This window comes from Vombatus ursinus, unplaced genomic scaffold (genome assembly GCF_900497805.2).
Source record: "Vombatus ursinus unplaced genomic scaffold, bare-nosed wombat genome assembly UNPS02014818.1, whole genome shotgun sequence".
In the NCBI taxonomy this organism is placed as follows: Eukaryota; Metazoa; Chordata; class Mammalia; order Diprotodontia; family Vombatidae; genus Vombatus; species Vombatus ursinus.
In genome coordinates this window covers 24,360,291-24,380,257 of record NW_020954596.1, presented here as the reverse complement: position 1 = coordinate 24,380,257, position 19,967 = coordinate 24,360,291, and the positions used below count along the sequence as shown (strand labels likewise).

Genomic DNA, 19,967 nt, shown 5'->3' with positions numbered 1-19,967 from the left:
ATCTAGCATAGTACCTGGAATATGGTAGGTGCTTAATAAATTGCATATTGATTGAGTCACAGGATAATAGAAGTCATCTAGTCTAACCTCCAAAGAAGTTATAATTTCCCCAAGGTTATTAAGGAGTAAGTTATTCAGAACCAGTATGTAAGTTCCTTGACAGATCTAGAGATCTTTACTGATTCCAAGACTTCAATGCTGTCTACTGTGCCACGAGCCTTCCTAAAGGATTATTCTGTACTTTTCATCTTTTGGGGGCCTAAATTATTTTCATTATAAAATCATATTGGTCATATTTGGTCATATTGTTTATTGTCTTAGTTTTCCTTTCTGTTGTTTTTAAGTGGGTTACATGTTTACTAATTGCACAATATATTTGAAAGTTTTTTTGTTAGTTTCTCCCCCCCCCCCCCCAAGCCTCTTCTCCTTGATCTTGGTCAAATAAAAATACTCTTTTTTTTTTAGTAGCAAAAAAGTACATATGCTAATTTCATTACTTTGAGATTTACCTTTGAAATAGGATGTCTTCTATGTAGCTTCTGTCTGAGATACAGACAAGGCTTCTAAAAGTCTAATCTATGGCATAAACATGGCCACAGATAAAACAAAGCACAAGGCTGGAAATCTTCACGGTTAAGTTTTCAGAAAACTTTCTTATTCCATTTTTTTCAAACAAAGATTTTTTTAAATGGAAAAAATAGAATATTAGGTTCATAAAGAACTATTAATGGTATTCTTTAGTGAATACTTCTTCTGCGTACCCAGATACAATTTGGCATAAGAAAGATGCCTGTCATCTACTTCCCTTTATTTTTAATGATATATTATCATTAGATTGAAATTATGGTTGAAAAGTAGTATTAAGTCAGATCAGACCATATGTGTTTTAATTGCAAAGCACCTTTAGAAGGTGTAGTTTTATTTAGTCATAGACATTTTCGTTATTATGGTTTACTTAATCAGAAAATAAATTCATTTCAATAAACATTTAATTGCCTAATGTGCTTCACTGTGTTTGTTAGTCAATATGACTCCTTTCTTCCCTGTCCCCATTTAATTATTGGCCTTGGGAATTGATATAATGGATAGAGAATAGTCTTAAGGTTTTGTTATAAAAACCCCAGACTCAATTCAGAATTCAGCCTGAGACTGGGCCCGAACAAGAGTTAGCTGGGTCATAAAGAAATCACAGTTGTGGAGTGAGAGAAGAGATACTTTTATTAACAATTCTTGCGAGAATTGGATGTGTTCCCTCTTTGGAATCACACACATATACAGGAGCAGGGCAAGTAGTTATATAGGATCACTTGGCTTTAACCCCGAACTTGTCCCAACATTGCTGCACATCCCATTTAACATCTGTTTGCAATGCAATATCTATTGTTTCTACAGAGTCTGTGAAAACCAATCTCCCCCTCATCTTGTTTACATATTTGTGTAAACCAATAAACCAATCTCCCCCTGTCCTATTTACATATTTGTATAAACCAATAAGTCAAGAAATCAATTAATCAATAACCTAATCTCCCCCTGTCCTGTTTTCTTATCAATCCTGTGGGAACCAAACTGTTAACATTTCTCACAGTTTGCAGGATTTGAGCATTTGAATTTTGTTTGGATACTGTAATCTGATTTTGAAGTGTATTCTTTGGTTATTTTAATTTTGTCATTTAATTGAAGTGATTAAAAACTAGATCAAGTAGCAGTCCTTGCTGCTTTTGGACACTCAAATTTGGGGAAATGATCAAATTGTGAAACTCCTTTTCCAACTCTTTAGATTAAATGTTCTCCTAAATCCGTTATTTTTCTGCTGTTGTTAATGTAGTCGTTTCTGTATTCTGCACTGTATTTCTCTTCGTTGCTGGGTTAGTATCCTTAATATTTGCTGTGAAACTGTCCCAGAAGAGAGTAGAAAGACATTCTTAAACAATTTACTGAATATTTAGTATCTTGTTTTGAAAGAAAAGCTTAGATACCTTATAGCAAACTCAGAAAGTATTCGAAGTGTTTAATTTTATATAGGTACCTCCTGTATTGATTAATAGATGATAACGTTTTAGAAGATGCTTATAATACAATCTATCATCCTTGGAAATATACCTGGAGAACAACTACTTTATACCAAGTGCTTTGCAAAACAGGTTTATGGACTTCTTAATATTGTCCCAAATAATGTCTGTCTCTCTTTTTTTTTTTTTTTCAGCCAGAGGAAAAGTTTATTAGAAATAAACCATACAGGCCAGTCTCTTAAGGAATCTGAACATTAGTAATGCCTGTAGGGACGAGTGGACATGAGAAAGTCTCAGCCTTTTTTTTTTTTTAAATAATATCCCTAATATAACCCTGCGACCTTCTTAATGTTGGGGGAACCACATTGTAATTTTTATCTCATTACCTGAGACCAGCCCAGTTTTTCTTCTCTATGTTTGGCTCTCAACCCATTCAGGGAGACTTTCTCAAGTTTGTAATTTTATTCTTGAGGTACCCATTGCCCCTTCAGTATATCTACACTAATGTCATAGAACCAGTCCTTAATACTGTTGTTGTTTTTGTTGATATGTTAGTTCAATAAGTAGTAGTCTAGAGTCACAGAAACATAGAATTTTAAAATTTAACGTGTCTTAGTCATTGGGTCATGAGATCATAGATAAAGAACTCAAAGGGGGACCAGAGAGGAAATCTAGCACAAACCTCTTATTGTACAGATGAAGAAACTCTTACCTGAGGTGGAACATTTCAAAGGTAGGATTTGAACCCAGGTTTTTTGATTCCAGAGCGTAATGCTTTCCACTGTACCATGCTGACTAAAATGAGTATAGGAAGAGGCAAATAAGCAGGGTATTGAATGATGTCAGCAGAGTTTAGACAAAAAGTCTTCGAACAGTTCATTTAAACAGACTAGGTTTATGGTCTTGAAGCTTACTGGCTCTTTTTAGTCATCCAAACCATTTGTTTGAGAGATGAATCATTTAGGAAGAAGAGAAGATGAGTAATTTGCCCATGATTATACAGCTAGTTGTTGGCAGAGTTAGAGTCCAAAGTTTAAAGGGGAGGGTTTGCAAATAAGTTAAAATAAATGAGATGGATTGTAATATTCTTTGTATACATTAATTTGAATTGTTTTTATTTTGAACACTTTTATTTTCATTCAGCTTTCTAAAACCAACTTTTCCAACAACAATGATTTCCGTGCTCTTCTACAATCTCTGTACGCTACATTCAAAGAATTCAAAATGCATGAGCAGATTGAGAATGAATACATTATTGGCTTGCTTCAGCAACGCAGCCGGACCATTTATAATGTACACTCTGACAACAAACTCTCTGAAATGCTTAGCCTCTTTGAGAAAGGGTTGAAGAATGTGAAGGTAAGCTTTAAAGTAATTAACATTTTTATAGTCTCAAGTTTATGTCATTGGCAAAAGTTGCTAAAATTTTGTCTTAGTCAATCTACAAGCATTAATTGGAGATAAAGAGATTTAAAAAATGGAATTTCTTACTCTAAAAGGGCTTGTTTCTGTCTGGGAGACAATATGAATATATCTCCATACCTGTTTTCAGAATAAATACAAAATATGAAAAATTCTAAGCATAAAGGATACCACCCTTTTTTTTGTGCTTAACATTACTTTCATAGTGAACTAAACTCAATTCTTCCAGATCTTTCCAAAATGCTAAGTCTAATCGAAACATTAACATTTTCAATTTGTTTGGGTTATAACATCCAAGACAAATGTCTTAAGTGACTTTAAACTGCAGTATTAAAACTCATTCACTGTAAGTTTGGTGCCTGTTTAAGTTTACTCTTCTCTTTCTTTTTTGTTGTTGAAGTAGAATAATAAAATACTGAAATAAGATAAGTGATACGAAATGTTTTTGAAGGTTGTAATTAAGTTCAAGATTTTTTTTCCCCTTGTATGTGTTTAAAAGTGTTTAGTACTTTTACATTTGATCCTGATCTATCTATACTTCCCGTTTTGATGGAATAGACTCACATAGCCACCAGTCTTGCATATTAATTTTACTAATTGAGTTTTTGTTGACTTTTAGGTAAAGAGAAATAGAAAAGGATTTGGAATGGAAATTTGTCAGTATTTTCTCATCATTCATAAGAATTAGAATGTTGAATACAAATATTGATTTTTAAATTTTTTTAAATTAAAGATCCAAATCCTGTGGTAATACAGATTATACAAGCTACCTTTTTGTATTATGTTGACAAAATAGACTGAAATACAAGAGATGTATTACAAAATGTGCTATTGTCATGATTCATTTTTTAGTAATTATACTAGATGTTTTTGTAAAACTTATGAGATTGTGCTGTGTTCATCTTTTAGATACTAAGTGGTGACATTTACATTTTTGTTAATTTTGATGAAAAGTGGAACATATTAAACTCCTAATGTATTTGTCCTGGTATGCTAGGCTTATCTGCATTACAGAGTTTTGAGGAAAGTGGAAAGTGCTCTGTAAACCCTATAGCTATGTAAAAATGAGTTATCAGAAGTATTTTTATGGTTAAATTTCTAAATTAGGGTAAGCAAGGTATCTATCACCCTATTTCTGAAAAGGTGCTACTTTTGATTAATTCAAGTATTATAACTTCATATTTTTATAGTGCTTTTTATGTTTTATGAAGTATTTCATAGAAGAGACGGTTGCTGAGAGTGTAAGTTGTTGACCATACTAATGAACCCATGGATAGACAAGTGTTAAAACAAACATCTTAGAGCTCAACTATGTGGGCCTTAGAGAATTTGATCTACAATTTGGGGACTTTTGACTTAGAGTGGTGACTGAGGTATTTTTCCCCACATTGACCAAATGGAAAAAGGGGTAGATACAGAAGAGTTTTAGGGAACCTTTGGAGGAAACGTCAGAAACCTTGGACTAGTGGCAAATGACTGCTGTGCCATGATGTGAATTGGGGTCCTAACTCATGCTGTAAATCTTAGAAGCAGCTTTTAAAAAGAAAAATTAGATAAATGGTGTTAAGTGTAGTTATTTGAACCCATAAACTGTAGGGTTAGAGCGGTCCTGTACAACATTCAGCCTGTGTGCTGCTTGCAGCCTGCCAAAGGGTTTCGGGGGTAGCACACGACAAGTGTAGAGGATGTGAAATAGGCCTGCAGAACGTACTTCCCTTGGGCTGTATGTTGTGCAGACCTGTATTATAGAATACTTTCTGCATAAGGCACCCTGATATAATGGAAAACACTGAACTTGAAGTTGGAAGACTTAGTTAGATCCAAGCCCCAGATTAGACATTTATTGACTATGTGACTGTGTGTGCTTAATTTTTCTGAGGTTTAATTTCATCATCTGTAAAATGGGGATAATATAATTGTACCATTTATTTTAAAGGATTATTAGGAAGAAAGCACTTTATAAACTATATAGTACCATATAAGTATTGTTAATTAAGTCAGTGTTAATACCCTGAGTGGGCAACTAGGTGGTGTAGTGGATAGGGCAGTGGGCTTGGAATCAGGAAGACTTATCCTCATGAGTTCAAATCCAGCTTCAGACACTTGGTAGTTGTATGACCCTGGGCAAGTTACTTAAACCTGTTTGCCTCTTTTCCTTATCCGAAAAATGAGCTGGAGAAGGAAGTGGCAGAACATTCCAGTATCCTTGCCAAGAGACCCTGCATTGGGGTCATGAAGAGTTAGATAGGACTGAATAACAACATCATCATCCTGAGTAAGGGTTCTTTTGGAAACAGTATTTTTTCATATTATTTCATAGCTAGGATGAAGGAGTTTGTTATTAATCTACAACTGGGTTAATACTTAAAGTGCTTTAAGAAGTGTTAGTATTTGTTACTGTGACTTTTCATTTATTGTGTTAAGAAAAATAGAAAGTCACTATTTTGTGTGATATATTGATACTAAGTTGGTATGCATTTAAATAGTGTGATTGAATGGTAATTTTTATATGTAATGCATTTAAAAACATTATTCAAAGGGAGTCCATAGATTTTACTAGATTGCTTAAGGAGTCCATGACACAAAAAAGGTGTCAACCAATCCTGCTTTTGTCAGAAAGAACTCTGCTTCTCTAAAACTTATATTTACTGGTTTTAAAGTGACAGCTAGTCAAAATTAAACAGATTTTCATTTTCTTTTTTGCTTAAAGAGACTTCATCTTGGAATTTGTTAAAGAAGGAGAAAAAGAAAATGAGGCATAGTCTTGATGTGCATCTTGTTTTTGGAGAGCAGATGTCAAGAGGTTCAGAGAAGGATGGTTAGGGTCCCCTGACTCATAATTCTGTAGGGAGAATCCATCCTAGAGGGATGGAAAATCCTTAGGAATAAAATTCTGACGGTAAAAAGAGAAAGTTCTGATGAGGAATTAGGGGAATTGGCATGGGTAAAGAACATGCCTACCAATTTAGATGTTAAAAGCACATGTGCTGAAATGGAATCCAGAACAGATACTTTGAGGATTAATGTAAAATTATTTGTGACAGGTTCCTGTGAAAAGAAAATGTGTGTCAAATGCTAAGTTCAAAAAGAAAAGCTATAGAAAACAAAATTGTGTTTTAAAAAAAACCAAATTGGGGGGGATCAAAGAAGGAATGAAACTGTTATTTGGGGTTGGATGGAATGGAATGATGACGGACAATCAAGAGAAGGCAAAACTATTCAGCTCATTCTCATGAGTTGTGTTTCACCAAGTATTAGTGATTTTTCTAAGGCTCCATTTATTTATCTCCTTATGTTAAGGCCTCTCCTAGTTCTGACTATGATCCTGTAATCTTTGTGGAAGATCACCATTAGAAATACTTAATAAAGCTGTTTATCTCCTAAGGTTGCCCCAATTAACATGGTTTCTAATTAACATCATTAATACATTATAACCAAAAGTCACTGTTAAGGTGTGAGATCCTGTTATAACATTGTTTGGCCAATTGTCCAGTGATAACATTTATGATATTTCTTTGGAATTAATTGTACCCCCCTCCCCCATGATATTTTCTTGCATCATATTTTGGTAGTACCAGTTATAATTGTTGGTGAAGGGATGCCTGTAAAATGAAGATAAATAGGAATATAATATTTAAATTCTTATATAAAATAAATTTTTGGACTTACAAGCAATTAATGATAATTTAAAATATTAGTAGAGTAAAATGCACATAATCAAATTTTGAGGTCTTCATCATATGTTATTTTATAGCAGAAGAAAATGTATTATAAAAAGAATTGAAGGTTTAATATATATATTTTAGGCAATTGGGGTTAAGTGACTTGCCCAGGGTCACACAGCTAGTAAGTGTCAAATGTTTGGTCTAAGGCAGGATTTGAACTCAGGTCCTCCTGACTTCAGGACCAGTGCTCTATCCACTGTGCCACCTAGGTGCCCCTGAAGGTTTACTGTTTTAAGGGCATTTTTTTCCAACTAGGTCTTGATGTATATGTTGCCATAACTTTATATTTTGTAAAAATTTCCAATAAAGTTTAAAACTGCTTCTTGAGGGGCAGCAAGGTGGTACAGTGGATAGAGCACCTGCCCTGGAGTCAGGAGGACCTGAGTTCAAATTTGGCCTCAAACACATAACACTCACTAACTGTGTGACTCTTGGCAAGTCACTTAACCCCGATTGCCTCACCAAAAAAAAACAACCCAAAAACCTGCTTCCTGAGATCAGTATGGGCTATAAATAAACAAAATATTTCAGTATTTATTAATTTAGTTTTAAAGTACACTTCTTTTTGTTTTCTCCAGAATGAGTATGAGCAGCTAAATTATGCAAAGCAACTGAAGGAGAGGCTGGAAGCTTTTACAAGAGATTTCCTTCCTCACATGAAAGAAGAAGAGGAAGTAAGTATACATCAACTTTTTCTTATGAATCAACTTTAAGATAAGTCATTGCTTTGATAGAGGTGAAATTGGCTCCACATCAAACTTTTGGTAGGCTATAGAGAAGGCCAAGAAATTGTTTGTGGATTAATTCCTTCATTTAACAGTCAAGTTCCTCTTATGTGCATAGCCTTGCAGTAGGTAGTTTGCAATTAATTTGCTTTGAGATCCATCTAACACCTGTCTAGTGAACTTTTAAGATGATATGTATATTTCCATATTAAGTTGTTTGGAGTATCGTAATATTTTTGCACTAGTGGTCTTTTGTATCAGTGCAGTTCAGTTGAATAAATATTTATGGAACATTTAATAGCGCCCTATGATAGGCAGTCCTCATGGAACTTAGAAGCAAGTAAATATTATCTTTTCTAGCACAGGATAAGTTTTGATAATGAAAGCTTTTGTAGGTCCCTGAAAATAATATAAAATTGGCCCTATTTCTGTACTTTCCAAACTTGCTCAACAGAATACTTCTAGTTTATTGTGTTAGTTTTAGAGCCAGCAATCCTGACTGTGCTTTAAGGAATGCTCTCTCTCATATCTTTAGTGAGTATGGACCACCATTGCCATCATCCTTTAACAAACTCTTTCAGATAGGCAGTTTGTTTGTATTTTATTTATTCCAGTTTCTGATGAGGTGATAGTCCTTCTTTTTGCCCATCGTAGCCAGTATGTGTGTACCCATCCTCTCTCTATCTTTTCTAGCTGATTACCTCTCTCTCTCTGTAACCCTGAATGTGACATTAACCTCTGTTTGCCTCATTTTACTCATCTGTAAAATAGGGACAATTAGTAGTGACTGTACCACTCACTCCTGTGAGTATCGAATAAGACAATATGTATGTAAAATGCTTTACAAAACTTAAAGCCCTTATGTGTTAGCTATTACTGCCACTGCCGTTGTTACAGTTTTTCAAAATAGTACAACTTAATACATATAAAATATTGTATATGTAAGATAAATCTCAGAACTCCAGTATTTTTCCAATGTTCAAAAAAAAATAATCAAAGGGAAACATCACTACAGAGACTAGATTAAGTTGAGTGCTAGTTTATTCATTGCTTCTCATTTTGTGAATCGACTTTTGAATTTATTCTCCCAATTTGCAATCTATTCCTTGATGATTTGCTACCCACTTAAGTCTTAAAATGGAAGATACTATGGTTTATATCAATGAAGTAGATATTAATTTATATTTACAAAGATGTTTAATGATTGATTTTTGGTAGGATTAATAATGGCCATGTAGGTTGTCTTGTTTTCTTTAGACAGGCCTACATTTAAAATATCTAGTTAAATAGATGTATAGTTTTAATTAGAATTGTCTGGGAATTGAGTCCTTTTTCATTATTCTAGTGAGTCATGAGGTCTACTAAAAAGGACATGCTGAATGAGTATAAAACTTGATAATAATTAAAAGTTATAATCTGTTTTGAAGCTTAGACTTACTTAGTTTAGTAGTAGTCACCTTAATCTATTCCATTTCACTGTTGCTCATTTTGATTTGTTTACAGGTAAGTAAACATTAAAATAACCAAATGACAGGTATCATTTGCAGTAAATTTAATGTCATTACTGCATTTCCCTCTTTTGGGGAAAAAAATGCCAACTATATATAAAATATTTCCTTGTAATTGAAAGTTGGATCAGTATCTTACTACTTTTTAGGAGGATTTTGTATAGTGTTGTAATTGTGAATATTAAGATTTTTCTGAATTTGAGAGATTTAAAGGAAATTGCCTCTAAAACTAGAAAAATATTTTAACGTATAACATTATAACATTTCTTTTCAAATAATTTTTTTGACTTTGTAATAACTTAGGTTTTCCAACCAATGTTGATGGAATATTTTACCTATGAAGAGCTAAAGGACATTAAAAAGAAAGTGATTGCACAACATTGTTCTCACAAGGATACTGCAGAACTTCTTAGAGGGCTTAGTCTCTGGAACCAAGCTGAAGAGAGACAGAAATTTTTTAAGTATTCTGTGGATGAAAAATCAGATAAAGGTAAGGCTTAAATGTAATTCACTGTTTACCATCATAGTTCCAAAATACTTCAGCTTGTTAAAATGAAATGTAGATTTTTTTTGGTAGGGATTTTAGAAATGAAGTATTTATTAATTCAGAACTGAAGTAATTATTTTAAAGTATTTATTTGATTTAAGCTCTTTATCTTAAACTTTTAAGTATGTGCATTCAAACAAAGGTATTTGATCTCACGTGCTGAAGATATAGGTACCTCTGGTACTTTTTAGATGTAAATCTGGGAAGAGTGAATTTAAGGGAAATCTCCCTATGGTTTTTTTGGGAATTAAATGTGTATTGCCTAGTATATGCATATCACTGTGAAGTATTTTTTCTTTTTATGTTCCCAGCATACAAAGTATTTACTTTCTTGTTTGTTAGAATGACAATATAAACATTTATAAATCGGTCAACAAGTATTACCGAGTGCCAGGCACTCTGCTAAGTGCTGGAGATGCAAATACAATGAATGATTCAGTTCTTACTCACAAAGAGCTTACCTTCTAATGAAGGATACATGGAACTATATAGTTGTATATGTATATACATATACATGCACATAGACGAATATATATATATGGATAGATATGTACACACGTCTTATCTGTACGTATAGTCACTATGTGTGAATATATGTGTATATCTTCATATTCTGTCTATATGTGGAGGAATAGACACATACATACATATATACATGTACATATGTGTGTGTCTATCCACCTATCTTGTCTATATGTCTATTCCTCACCATATACACAGACAGAATAAATACAAATGATCAGGAATCTGTTCCTAATTCTGCCACTTGCTAGAGTTTTTTTTCTGCATTATTTTCTTTATCTGCAAAATTAGGAGATTAGACTATGTGTCTATAATAATGGATGTGTTATTCATTCCTATGACCCTCCCATTGTCTTTCCACTGAGTCCAGTGAATACACAGAATTTATCTGTGTAGTTCTTTGAGAAAATAATTATAAAAATGAAAACTATGCATGGCTTTATGAATATTGCCTTTAATTTTTATCTGCCATGCCGTTATTTATTAATTTATTAGTCTCTTATGAAGTATTTGTAGCTATATTTCAGTTGAAAGCTTCTTGCTCTTCCAAGACAGATTTAGTCATAATAATGCTGTTCAAAAGTTCTGAGTGATACTTGATGAAATTTGTTCCCTTTGCTCCCTTTTTTATTAAATGAAAAACTTTGGGACTCTATAATTTGAAACAAAAATGTGTAGGTTATCATTAAATCTATAAAACTTCTTCACTGGAATTCTTTTCTGGGAAACACAGGCTTATGTTTTTATGCCGGTTGTGTCATGTTTTATTGTAATTATAACATGTGATTTAAAAGCATCATACCTGGTATTTAATTTCCCACTCCTTCAAATAAAATGCTAGTTAGATTGTTTGAGCTATTTTTCTTCCTTTCTCCCTTCCTTCCTTCCTTCTTTCCTCTCTCTTTCTCTTCCCCCTCTTTCTTTTCCTTTCTTCCCTCCATCTCTCCTTTCTACCTTCCTTCTTCCCTTCTTTTCTGTCAGTGTAAATATAGCCTTTAGGTTATTTTGTGAGTGTAGTTAGTTATAGAATGTAGTCAATTCTTGATATAAGGTGTTTATATTTATGTTGCATTTCGTATCATATTTTTCATCCTTCCTGACAAACTGTCATTATTAAAATTATAGACTTGATATGTGAAATTGTTCATGTTATAATTACATTGAAAAACAGTGACTTGGCAGAACATGCTATGTGAGATTTTATACAAAGATAAGAATATATTAATATGATTTTAACTTGTTTAATTTTGAAAAGTAATTGTTAATGACAGCATCTGGTTAAGCATCCAGTAAATAAAGGGATTCAGTTTTGATTTCATAATTTGGCACACTTGACACATGTTTGTTTTAATAAAGGCTTGTCTGTCTTTAAAGCTGTACAACCTGTCTAGTTCCTTTTTCAAATGATACTACTGTCTATACCATAAAGTGAAGATTGTTTTCCTCTGACGCCTTTGGAAAAGGAAGTTAACTTAGTTTCTTCATAATTGTGCATCCCATTAATAAGTATTACTTATGTCATAGTAGTTTGACCCTACGGGTCCTTAGCAAGTTAAACATTCTCATGGTACCTCTGATGCATATTGTTTCATTTGTACACCTTACAGGCAAGAGGAATCCGACTTCAGGCATTGATTTTTATATGTAGAATTATATTACTGTGTTTTTTGCCTTTCATTTCTTATAGGCTTTAGTGTTGAGTAGTTGTATTTTTTTTCTTCTTCCAGAAACTGAAGTGCCAGATTACTCCACAAATATTACTCATCTTCCTCCTGAAGTAATGCTGACAATTTTCAGTTATCTTAATCCTCAGGAGTTGTGTCGATGCAGTCAAGTTAGTACTAAATGGTCTCAGCTGGCTAAAACTGGATCTCTCTGGAAGCATCTTTACCCTGTTCACTGGGCTAGAGGTAAGTGATAAACACTTTATTTTTATAAAAACATTTGCTTAAACTTTTTTTTTTAAGAGATAAGATGCATTTTTAAACAGAAAAAGGTAAAGTGGAAAAAATCTCCATCTCAAACTGATTTCATAAAATAGAAGTATTTTTCAATTATTTTAAGATTAAATAAAAATTAAAATGCATTAGTATCAGTTTAAAATAATTAGAAGAAGCTGAATATTGATTCAAAATAGAAATTCTGTTAAATTAAGAAGTAAGATATAGATAGCTCTTGGGGAAGAATGGCATAGAATTTAGTGGTATTCCAAAATAATGTTATCTAGTATTTTTATTCTTTTGAATGTCATTGTTTATGTTGATGCATCATTTTTGTTGCAAAACATTCAATTTGAAATTAAATTTTTTATGGTAACTTAATCCCTTTTGCATCAGTGCATTATAGAAAGTTTGGTTTTTTCATGAGGACTCCATGCAGGCATAAGATAAAATGCAACACAATATGAACTACGTTTTTTTTTCTCTTTGACTTAAAAATAGTTTAAATATTGCTTCTCTAGGTGAGTATTCTTTAGCTTTAGATTCACATTTGTAAATTTTGTAATCATTTGGTTTATTGTGTAATTGTGATAGTTAACATTGAAAATGTGTTTTCTTATCTAATTGTGTATATGTGAACATATACGAAAACCCAGTTATATTTTTGATTCCTTTCTTATTGTAGATATTTAATTCACTTTTAAAAAATCTTAGAAATTATATATTCTGTGACAATAATTAAGAGCCATTTGGGGCGTTTTGTAAATATACTACATAGTCATTCTTTTAGATGTTTATACTAAATTATTTAGCTTGATACGTGAAGATCTTTTTCTTTGGAGACAGTTTTCCTGATTAACTATTTTTCTTGGCATATGAAATAATGAATGATAGATCAAAAAAGGGAAATACACTGGACACTTTGTTTATATATAGATCTTTTGAAATGTTTAATAAGTGTCCCAGACAAATTAAATGCTATATGATATAAAGGTTTCTTTGAAGTCTAATATTTTAAGTTTTTTGAGCCATGATATATGTCCTTACACACGGGGTTAATGTAAAGATAGTTAATTCATATGTGACCTACAGTCTTGCTTCTTTTGAATTAGCTTAATTGAAAATTTTATGTAAGAAGTAATAGTTTTATTTGGTTCTTCAAGCAAATTGGTCATCTTGGATATATATAATATTAAAATAGTTCAGAAAACTAAATTACATGATAGATTTTAGTTGTACAGACATCATATGCTTGTATTGAAATAGTTATTGCAGTATGTTCTGCTAGAACTTTAGCTTTTCCTTTTATCTTCCCCTTTGACTTCTGTACCCATCTACTTCTGTTTTCCTGATCAATTCACTGCAGACCAGAAACTCCTGCCTTTGTGTATCTACACCAGCATATTGGGGTACTACTGCCATGGCCAGTATGCAGCCACAGTTTTCACCAGTAGGGGTCAGAGGTTAGGTCACTTTCATTGACTTCTAAGATTGCATGTAAGATTATTACTGTATTGATATGGTTACCGATAGGAATGGGATTATAGCTGTTCTGCTTTTCAAGTTAGAACAAACCAAAAAAAAGTCCGAACTCTTCAAAAATAAAAGAATGCAGACTAGTATGTGTTTATATATTTGTTGGAAATTTGCAAACCTTCAAAAGGAACAGGGGTATACCCTAAACACATTATTAGTTAATTTTTCCTATACTGACATTTCATGTTGAACATATCAAAGTGCCTAAAGGTCAGATCCTGTTACAATGAGCTTCAATGAACTATCCAAATCATTTGTTGAACTGGAATTTTGATATATTACTTGAAATTGATGGGCCACTCTCTGTAATGCAGAAGTCTCCTTCAAAACTTTTTCATTGTGCAGTGATGTTTGTTGTAATGGCATTTGTTGTAAGAATATTTGGTCTGCACTTATTTTTTTATTCTTCTTTCCTTTTGTTGAGAAGGTGACTGGTATAGTGGTCCAGCAACTGAACTTGATACTGAACCTGATGAGGAATGGGTGAAAAATAGAAAAGATGAAAGTCGAGCTTTTCAGGAATGGGATGAAGATGCTGATATAGATGAATCTGGTAATCCATAATTTTTGCGTATTTTTTTTCTGTTCTTTCACAAATTGTTTTGCATCTTAAAGGTTAACTTAGGTGATTGCATAAACACATTAAAGTTTTATCATTGCTTAACGAAAACAGTTTTGTCAGTACAGAATTGTTTTATAGCCATGTTTTTGGATAATTAAATTTGCTTTAAACCTAGTAAGGTACTAGTACTATTATTTTAACTATGAAACTTGTTACTCCAATAACAGTTTAGAATAGTCATTGAAAGATGTGCTTATAACTGCATCAGACAAAAAAAGTCCTAAGAAACCCAATTTTTCCTCCCCTCACGAAACCAAATTTATAGTTCAATTCATTAACTAAACTGTTCTACTTGGTTTGTCTGGAAGAGAACTCAATTGTTTGTGAAAATGTAATAGCATTCTTATTTTAGTACATTCAACTGAAGAAGTGGGGTAATTTTTTGATAACATTTTAGAGGACAGATATTTCTAGATAATTGAGATATCACTTCAGTCTCAGACTTAGAGTCATATGATCTATAAAATTATCATTAACATTGTAACTATTTTGTATTTAAATGTTTTTCTTCCAATGTGTTTGAAGTGCCATAACATCTAATTACATTTGTCTTTACTTTTCTGTTAAGAAGTAGGTAAGAAAAGATACTATTTCTTACTCTGAGTTGTGAGTAAGTTGAAGGACTGAGAAAATGACACTTGTTTGAAGTTATGAAGCTCTCGTGACCTATAAAATAGTGATCACTATTGAGTGGCTTTTTTGTTTTTCTTTCTGGTGAGACAGGGTTAAGTGACTTGCCCAGGGTCACATAGCTAGTGTTAGGTGTCTGAGGTTGGATTTGAACTCAGGTCCTTTTAACTCTAGGGTAGGTGGATCACTGTTTAATTTTTTTTCCTTTTCTTTTTTAAATTAATTTATTTTAAGCTTAAATATTAAAACTTAAATACACAAAAAAAGAAAAAGAAACACATTATAAACTTAAATACAAAATAAGGAAAGAAAAAAAACATTGCCATGTGCACAGCAGAACAGAAGAGAGGATTCAAAATATACAATAAATTCCATTTCAAGAAAGCCTATATAATAAATACTACACATTGTGTTCAGAGCTGTCCATCTTTTCTTTCCCTCTTTTTCCTATTCCCGTTAATCTGGACACCCTTTTTATACCTCCCCATTCTATTCCCTCACCCTCTTATTTATAAATTTAGAAGACTTTTATTCCCTTTTAAACGTATATATTGTTCTCTCTTTAATCCAAATCTGATGTGAGTAGGGTTCCCTCTAAAAATCCCTCCCTTATCCTCTCTCCCCTCCCTATCCCCTTAGTCTTCTGTTTCTTTCTGAATTTAGAAGACTTTTATATCCTTCTAGATATCTGTGTATTGTTCCTTCTTTAAACCATTCTTGATGTGAGTAGGGTTCCAGAACTACCAGCCCTCTTCTTCCATCTGATTCCTCGATGTCAGTTCTTCCTCATAAGTGGGGGAAATCTGTAGAGCTTGGAAATTTCTGACCTTCTCCACCATCTTCCCAGAATCCTCTCTCCACTGTTTAGTTTTAATCACTAGTCACATGGAAGAAAAATAATTTTTTTCTTTTTTAGTGGAAAATGAATAGTAGAAAACAAGTTTTGGTAAAAGACAAGAAACCCATTTAGGTTTAAAATACTAGATTTTATGAACATTAAGGAACAGAATCCTTCAAGTTCAAAGAAATATGAAGATAGAATTTAAATCTCAGTATTTTGAGGAATTAGGGATAAGAATAAAATCTTTAAGTAGTTAAAAAAAAGGAAAGGACTTTGAAAGATGCTAATTTAAGATATTTATCTAAGCCACAGCAAACATTTCATTCACTGTCCATGCAACCCTAAGATTCTAGGTCTTCTGGCAAATTCATTGTTTAGTTTATATTTATACTTCTGTTGTAAGCTGTTATTTGTTTTATTCAACTTCAGACTCCTTATTTTATTGTTATGAAATATAACCATAATCTTTTATTAAGTAAGATTGAATTGAATTCTTTTATTTTTTAGTAGGATCAACCTCAGGTGACAGTTCTGAAAAGAGAGGGGAGAATTTACTTTAAGACTGAAAACTGATTACCCTTTGTAGTAAATCCACAAAAATAACCTAATTAATGGCTTAGCTTTGCTTAGAGTTGCATCCTTAGGGAAGCACAAATCAATAGAAACTGAAAAATGGACACAAGTTTTAACTCCTTTAATCTTTTTAATATAGATAGATCATTTTCTTAGATGGAAAGGGAATATTGAACAGAAAATGCTTTGCTTGTGGCTTCCTAGAAATTTTTACCTTTTTTTAAATGTTTCGATCTGTATTCAGACACCATCAATTTTTACCCTTTTATTTACTTTCTAAGTCACTTTTAAAAATAATTTGTACTTATCTTCTTATTAACTAAAACCCCTGTGTTTCTTTTTGATTTCAACTTGTTGGTCATACTGCTTCATGAACTGTTTAAGAGTTTTTACTGAGCTTTCTTTCTTGATTACCTAAAACTGTTGGTTTTTTCTTAATTTACATATTTTCAGACTCCAGGCATTTTCGCTGGTTGTCTCCCATGCTTGGAACTCTCTCTTTCCTCACTTCCACTTTCTGGTGTCCCTGGCTTCCTTCAAGTCTTAGCTTGATGATTCTATTAACCATCAGTACATGGAATGTGTGTCTTTATGGATAACACAAAATCCAGTAGAACTGAAAGATGATCAGCTCTTGTTGTGAGACAACTCAGCAATATCGCATCCAGATAGTAGCCCTGAGTGAAACAAGGCTGGCAAACAAAGGCCAGTTTACCAGAGTCAGAGCTGGCTGCATGTTTTTCTGGAGTGGCCGCAGTGATGGGTGGTCCATTAAGCTGGCATAGGTTTTGCGATCAAAACTAATCTAGTCAGCAACTTGGTGTGCTTCCCAAAAGGAGTGAACAACAGGCTCGTGTTATTGCAGTTGCCATTGTAGGGAAGTGCCATGCCACTATCATCAGTGTGTATGCTCCTATCATGATGAACCCTGCTGAGGTCAAAGAAAAATTTTATAAAGAAATGGAGACCCTCATCGTTGATGTGCTGAAAGAGAAGCTTATAATTCTGAGTGACTTTAATGCCAGAGCAGGCACAGACTATCAGATATTGGCAGGGAGTCATTGGGAGGAATGCATTCGGAAATGGCAATTACTTACTACTTAAGACTTGAACATCTCATGACCGTCTATTACCAACACTGTCTTCTGTTTGTAAGAAGAGACAGGATGTGAGAGTGACAAGGCAATGTGTAATGCAGAGTGCTGGACTGATCATAGACTTATCCTCTCTAAGCTAAATATTCACATATAACAAAAGCTGCAGACCTAAGCCAAGACAACTACTAGAAGACTTAGCATCAGTAGATTGGAGTGCTTCTTCGAGTTTGAACAGTTTGTTGCTCACTTGGAAAGTAAGCAGATCTAACATAAGGTTGGCAACAGTGAAGCAGAAAAGGAATGGGCAGCTTTCAGAGATTTTGTATACAGCATTGCATTTACTCATCAGGGCCAGAACACTCATAGACATCAAGATCATTTGATGAAAATGATTCGGAAATTCAGAAGCTGCTGAATGAAAAATGAGAACTCCACGGGGTTTACCAGCAGGATAGTTCATCTGTTTCTAACAAGGCAGCGTTTAACTTCATCAAAAATAAAGTGCAAGTGAAGCTTAGAGAGATGCAGGATTCTTGGCTCAGTAAGAAGGTAGATGAAATTAGGTTTTATACTGATAATAACCATCCAAAGCACTTTTATGATGCCCTAAAGGCTTTTTATAGGCCAAAGACCTATGGTGTATCTCAACTACTCAGTGCTGATGGAACCACGTTGTTTAGGTTATGATCCTGGAGAGATGGGCTGAACATTTTCATAGTGTTGTCAACAGATTGTCATCAGTCAGTGCTAAAGCCATTGACTGTGTACCTCAGGATAAAGTTAGTACCTCTCTAGCCAAACTTCCAACTGAAGAAGTTTGGAATGCTGTTAGGCTCCTTTTGTGTGGCAAAGTGCCTGGTACTGATTATATTCCAGCTGAAATTTACAAGACAGGGGGTCCACAGCTCATCTAAAAGCTGACTGAAATTTTCTGGGTTACATGACAGGAGGAAAGTACCAGGAGTTCAATGATGCCTCCATTTTTCTTCTCTATAAAGGAAAAGGAAATAGGTTTTCTTGTGACAATCACAGGGTGAGGGGAGTGTCTCTCTCTCAATCATTCATTGCTGGCAAGATACTTTTTAGAGTCCTTAATGGACTAATCCTTCACCTGGAAGATGGTCATCTACATTTATCTGAGAGCTAGTGTAGCTTCAGAAAGGTCCAAGGAATAGTCAGTATGGTGTTTGCTACCCAACAACTGTAGGAGAAATGCGAGGAGCAGAATAGAAGTCTGTACACAATGTATTCATCAATCCGACCAAGGTCTTTGATACTGTCAGTCATGAAGGCTTGTGGAAAATAATGGCAAAATTTGTTTGCGTGGACAAGTTTATCAGTATAGTATCTCAGTTTCATGGTGGTGTGCTTGCTTGGGTTCTGGATAATGGATGATGATCTTGCACTTTCTTAGTCACTAATGGAGTGAAGCAGATATGTGTACTTGTTCCCATGATATTTTTAGTAATGTTGTTGGATAACTTTAACAAGGACAAAAATGGCATCAAGGTCACCTACTTACCACATCGATGGTAAATTGTTTAACTTGAAAAGGCTGCAAGCCAAGTGGAGGGAGAATTGGTGCATGACTTTTTGTTCACAGATGATTGTGCACTCAGTGCAGCCTCTGAGGCTGAGATGCAATAAAGTATGGATCGATTCTCTGCTGCTTGTGTTAATTTTAGCCTAACACCACCAAGAAAACAGGTTCTCCACCAGCCAGTATCATAGCATCTATACATGGAACCATCAATAACAGCAAATGGAGAAACTTCGAATGCTGTGGATAAGTTCACATACCTTGGCAGTACACTTTCTAAGGTGTACACATACATACTGAGGTTGATGCACACTTTGCCAGACCTGCCTCAGTGTTTGGGATGCTCTGAAAGAAAGTGTGGGAGAGAAAAGGTATTAGACTGCCTACCAAACTGAAGGTCTCTGGAGTTGTTGTATTGACCTCATTGTTGTATGCCTATGGAACCTGCAGAGTATGCCAGCACCATGCCAGGAAACTGAATCACTTTCATTTGAATTGTCTTAGGAAGATTCTGAAGATCACTTGGCAAGATGAGGTACCTGACACTGAGGTCCTTTCTTGAGCTGAACTGCCAAAAGTTCAGACTGTCCTGCAGAGAGCACAACTCCGATGGACTGGCTATGTTGTTCGAGTGTCAAATGTATGTTTGCCTAAAAGTCTGTTTTATGAACAGCTCACATAAGGCAAGTGCTTACCTGGAGGTCAGAAGAAGCAATATAGAGACACTTTC

At 33.8% G+C, this 19,967-nt stretch overlaps 1 protein-coding gene across 1 annotated transcript in view; it reads left to right on the top strand.

Annotated features, from left to right (window-relative positions):
* Window positions 1-19,967, top strand: part of FBXL5 (F-box and leucine rich repeat protein 5) — a 55,369-nt gene that overhangs the window by 12,204 nt on the left and 23,198 nt on the right. The window contains exons 2-6 of the mRNA XM_027836464.1: window positions 3,153-3,368; window positions 7,735-7,830; window positions 9,693-9,879; window positions 12,186-12,368; window positions 14,362-14,487. Of these exons, the coding sequence (XP_027692265.1) occupies window positions 3,153-3,368; window positions 7,735-7,830; window positions 9,693-9,879; window positions 12,186-12,368; window positions 14,362-14,487 (808 nt within the window). The remainder of the gene's footprint in view (window positions 1-3,152; window positions 3,369-7,734; window positions 7,831-9,692; window positions 9,880-12,185; window positions 12,369-14,361; window positions 14,488-19,967) is intronic.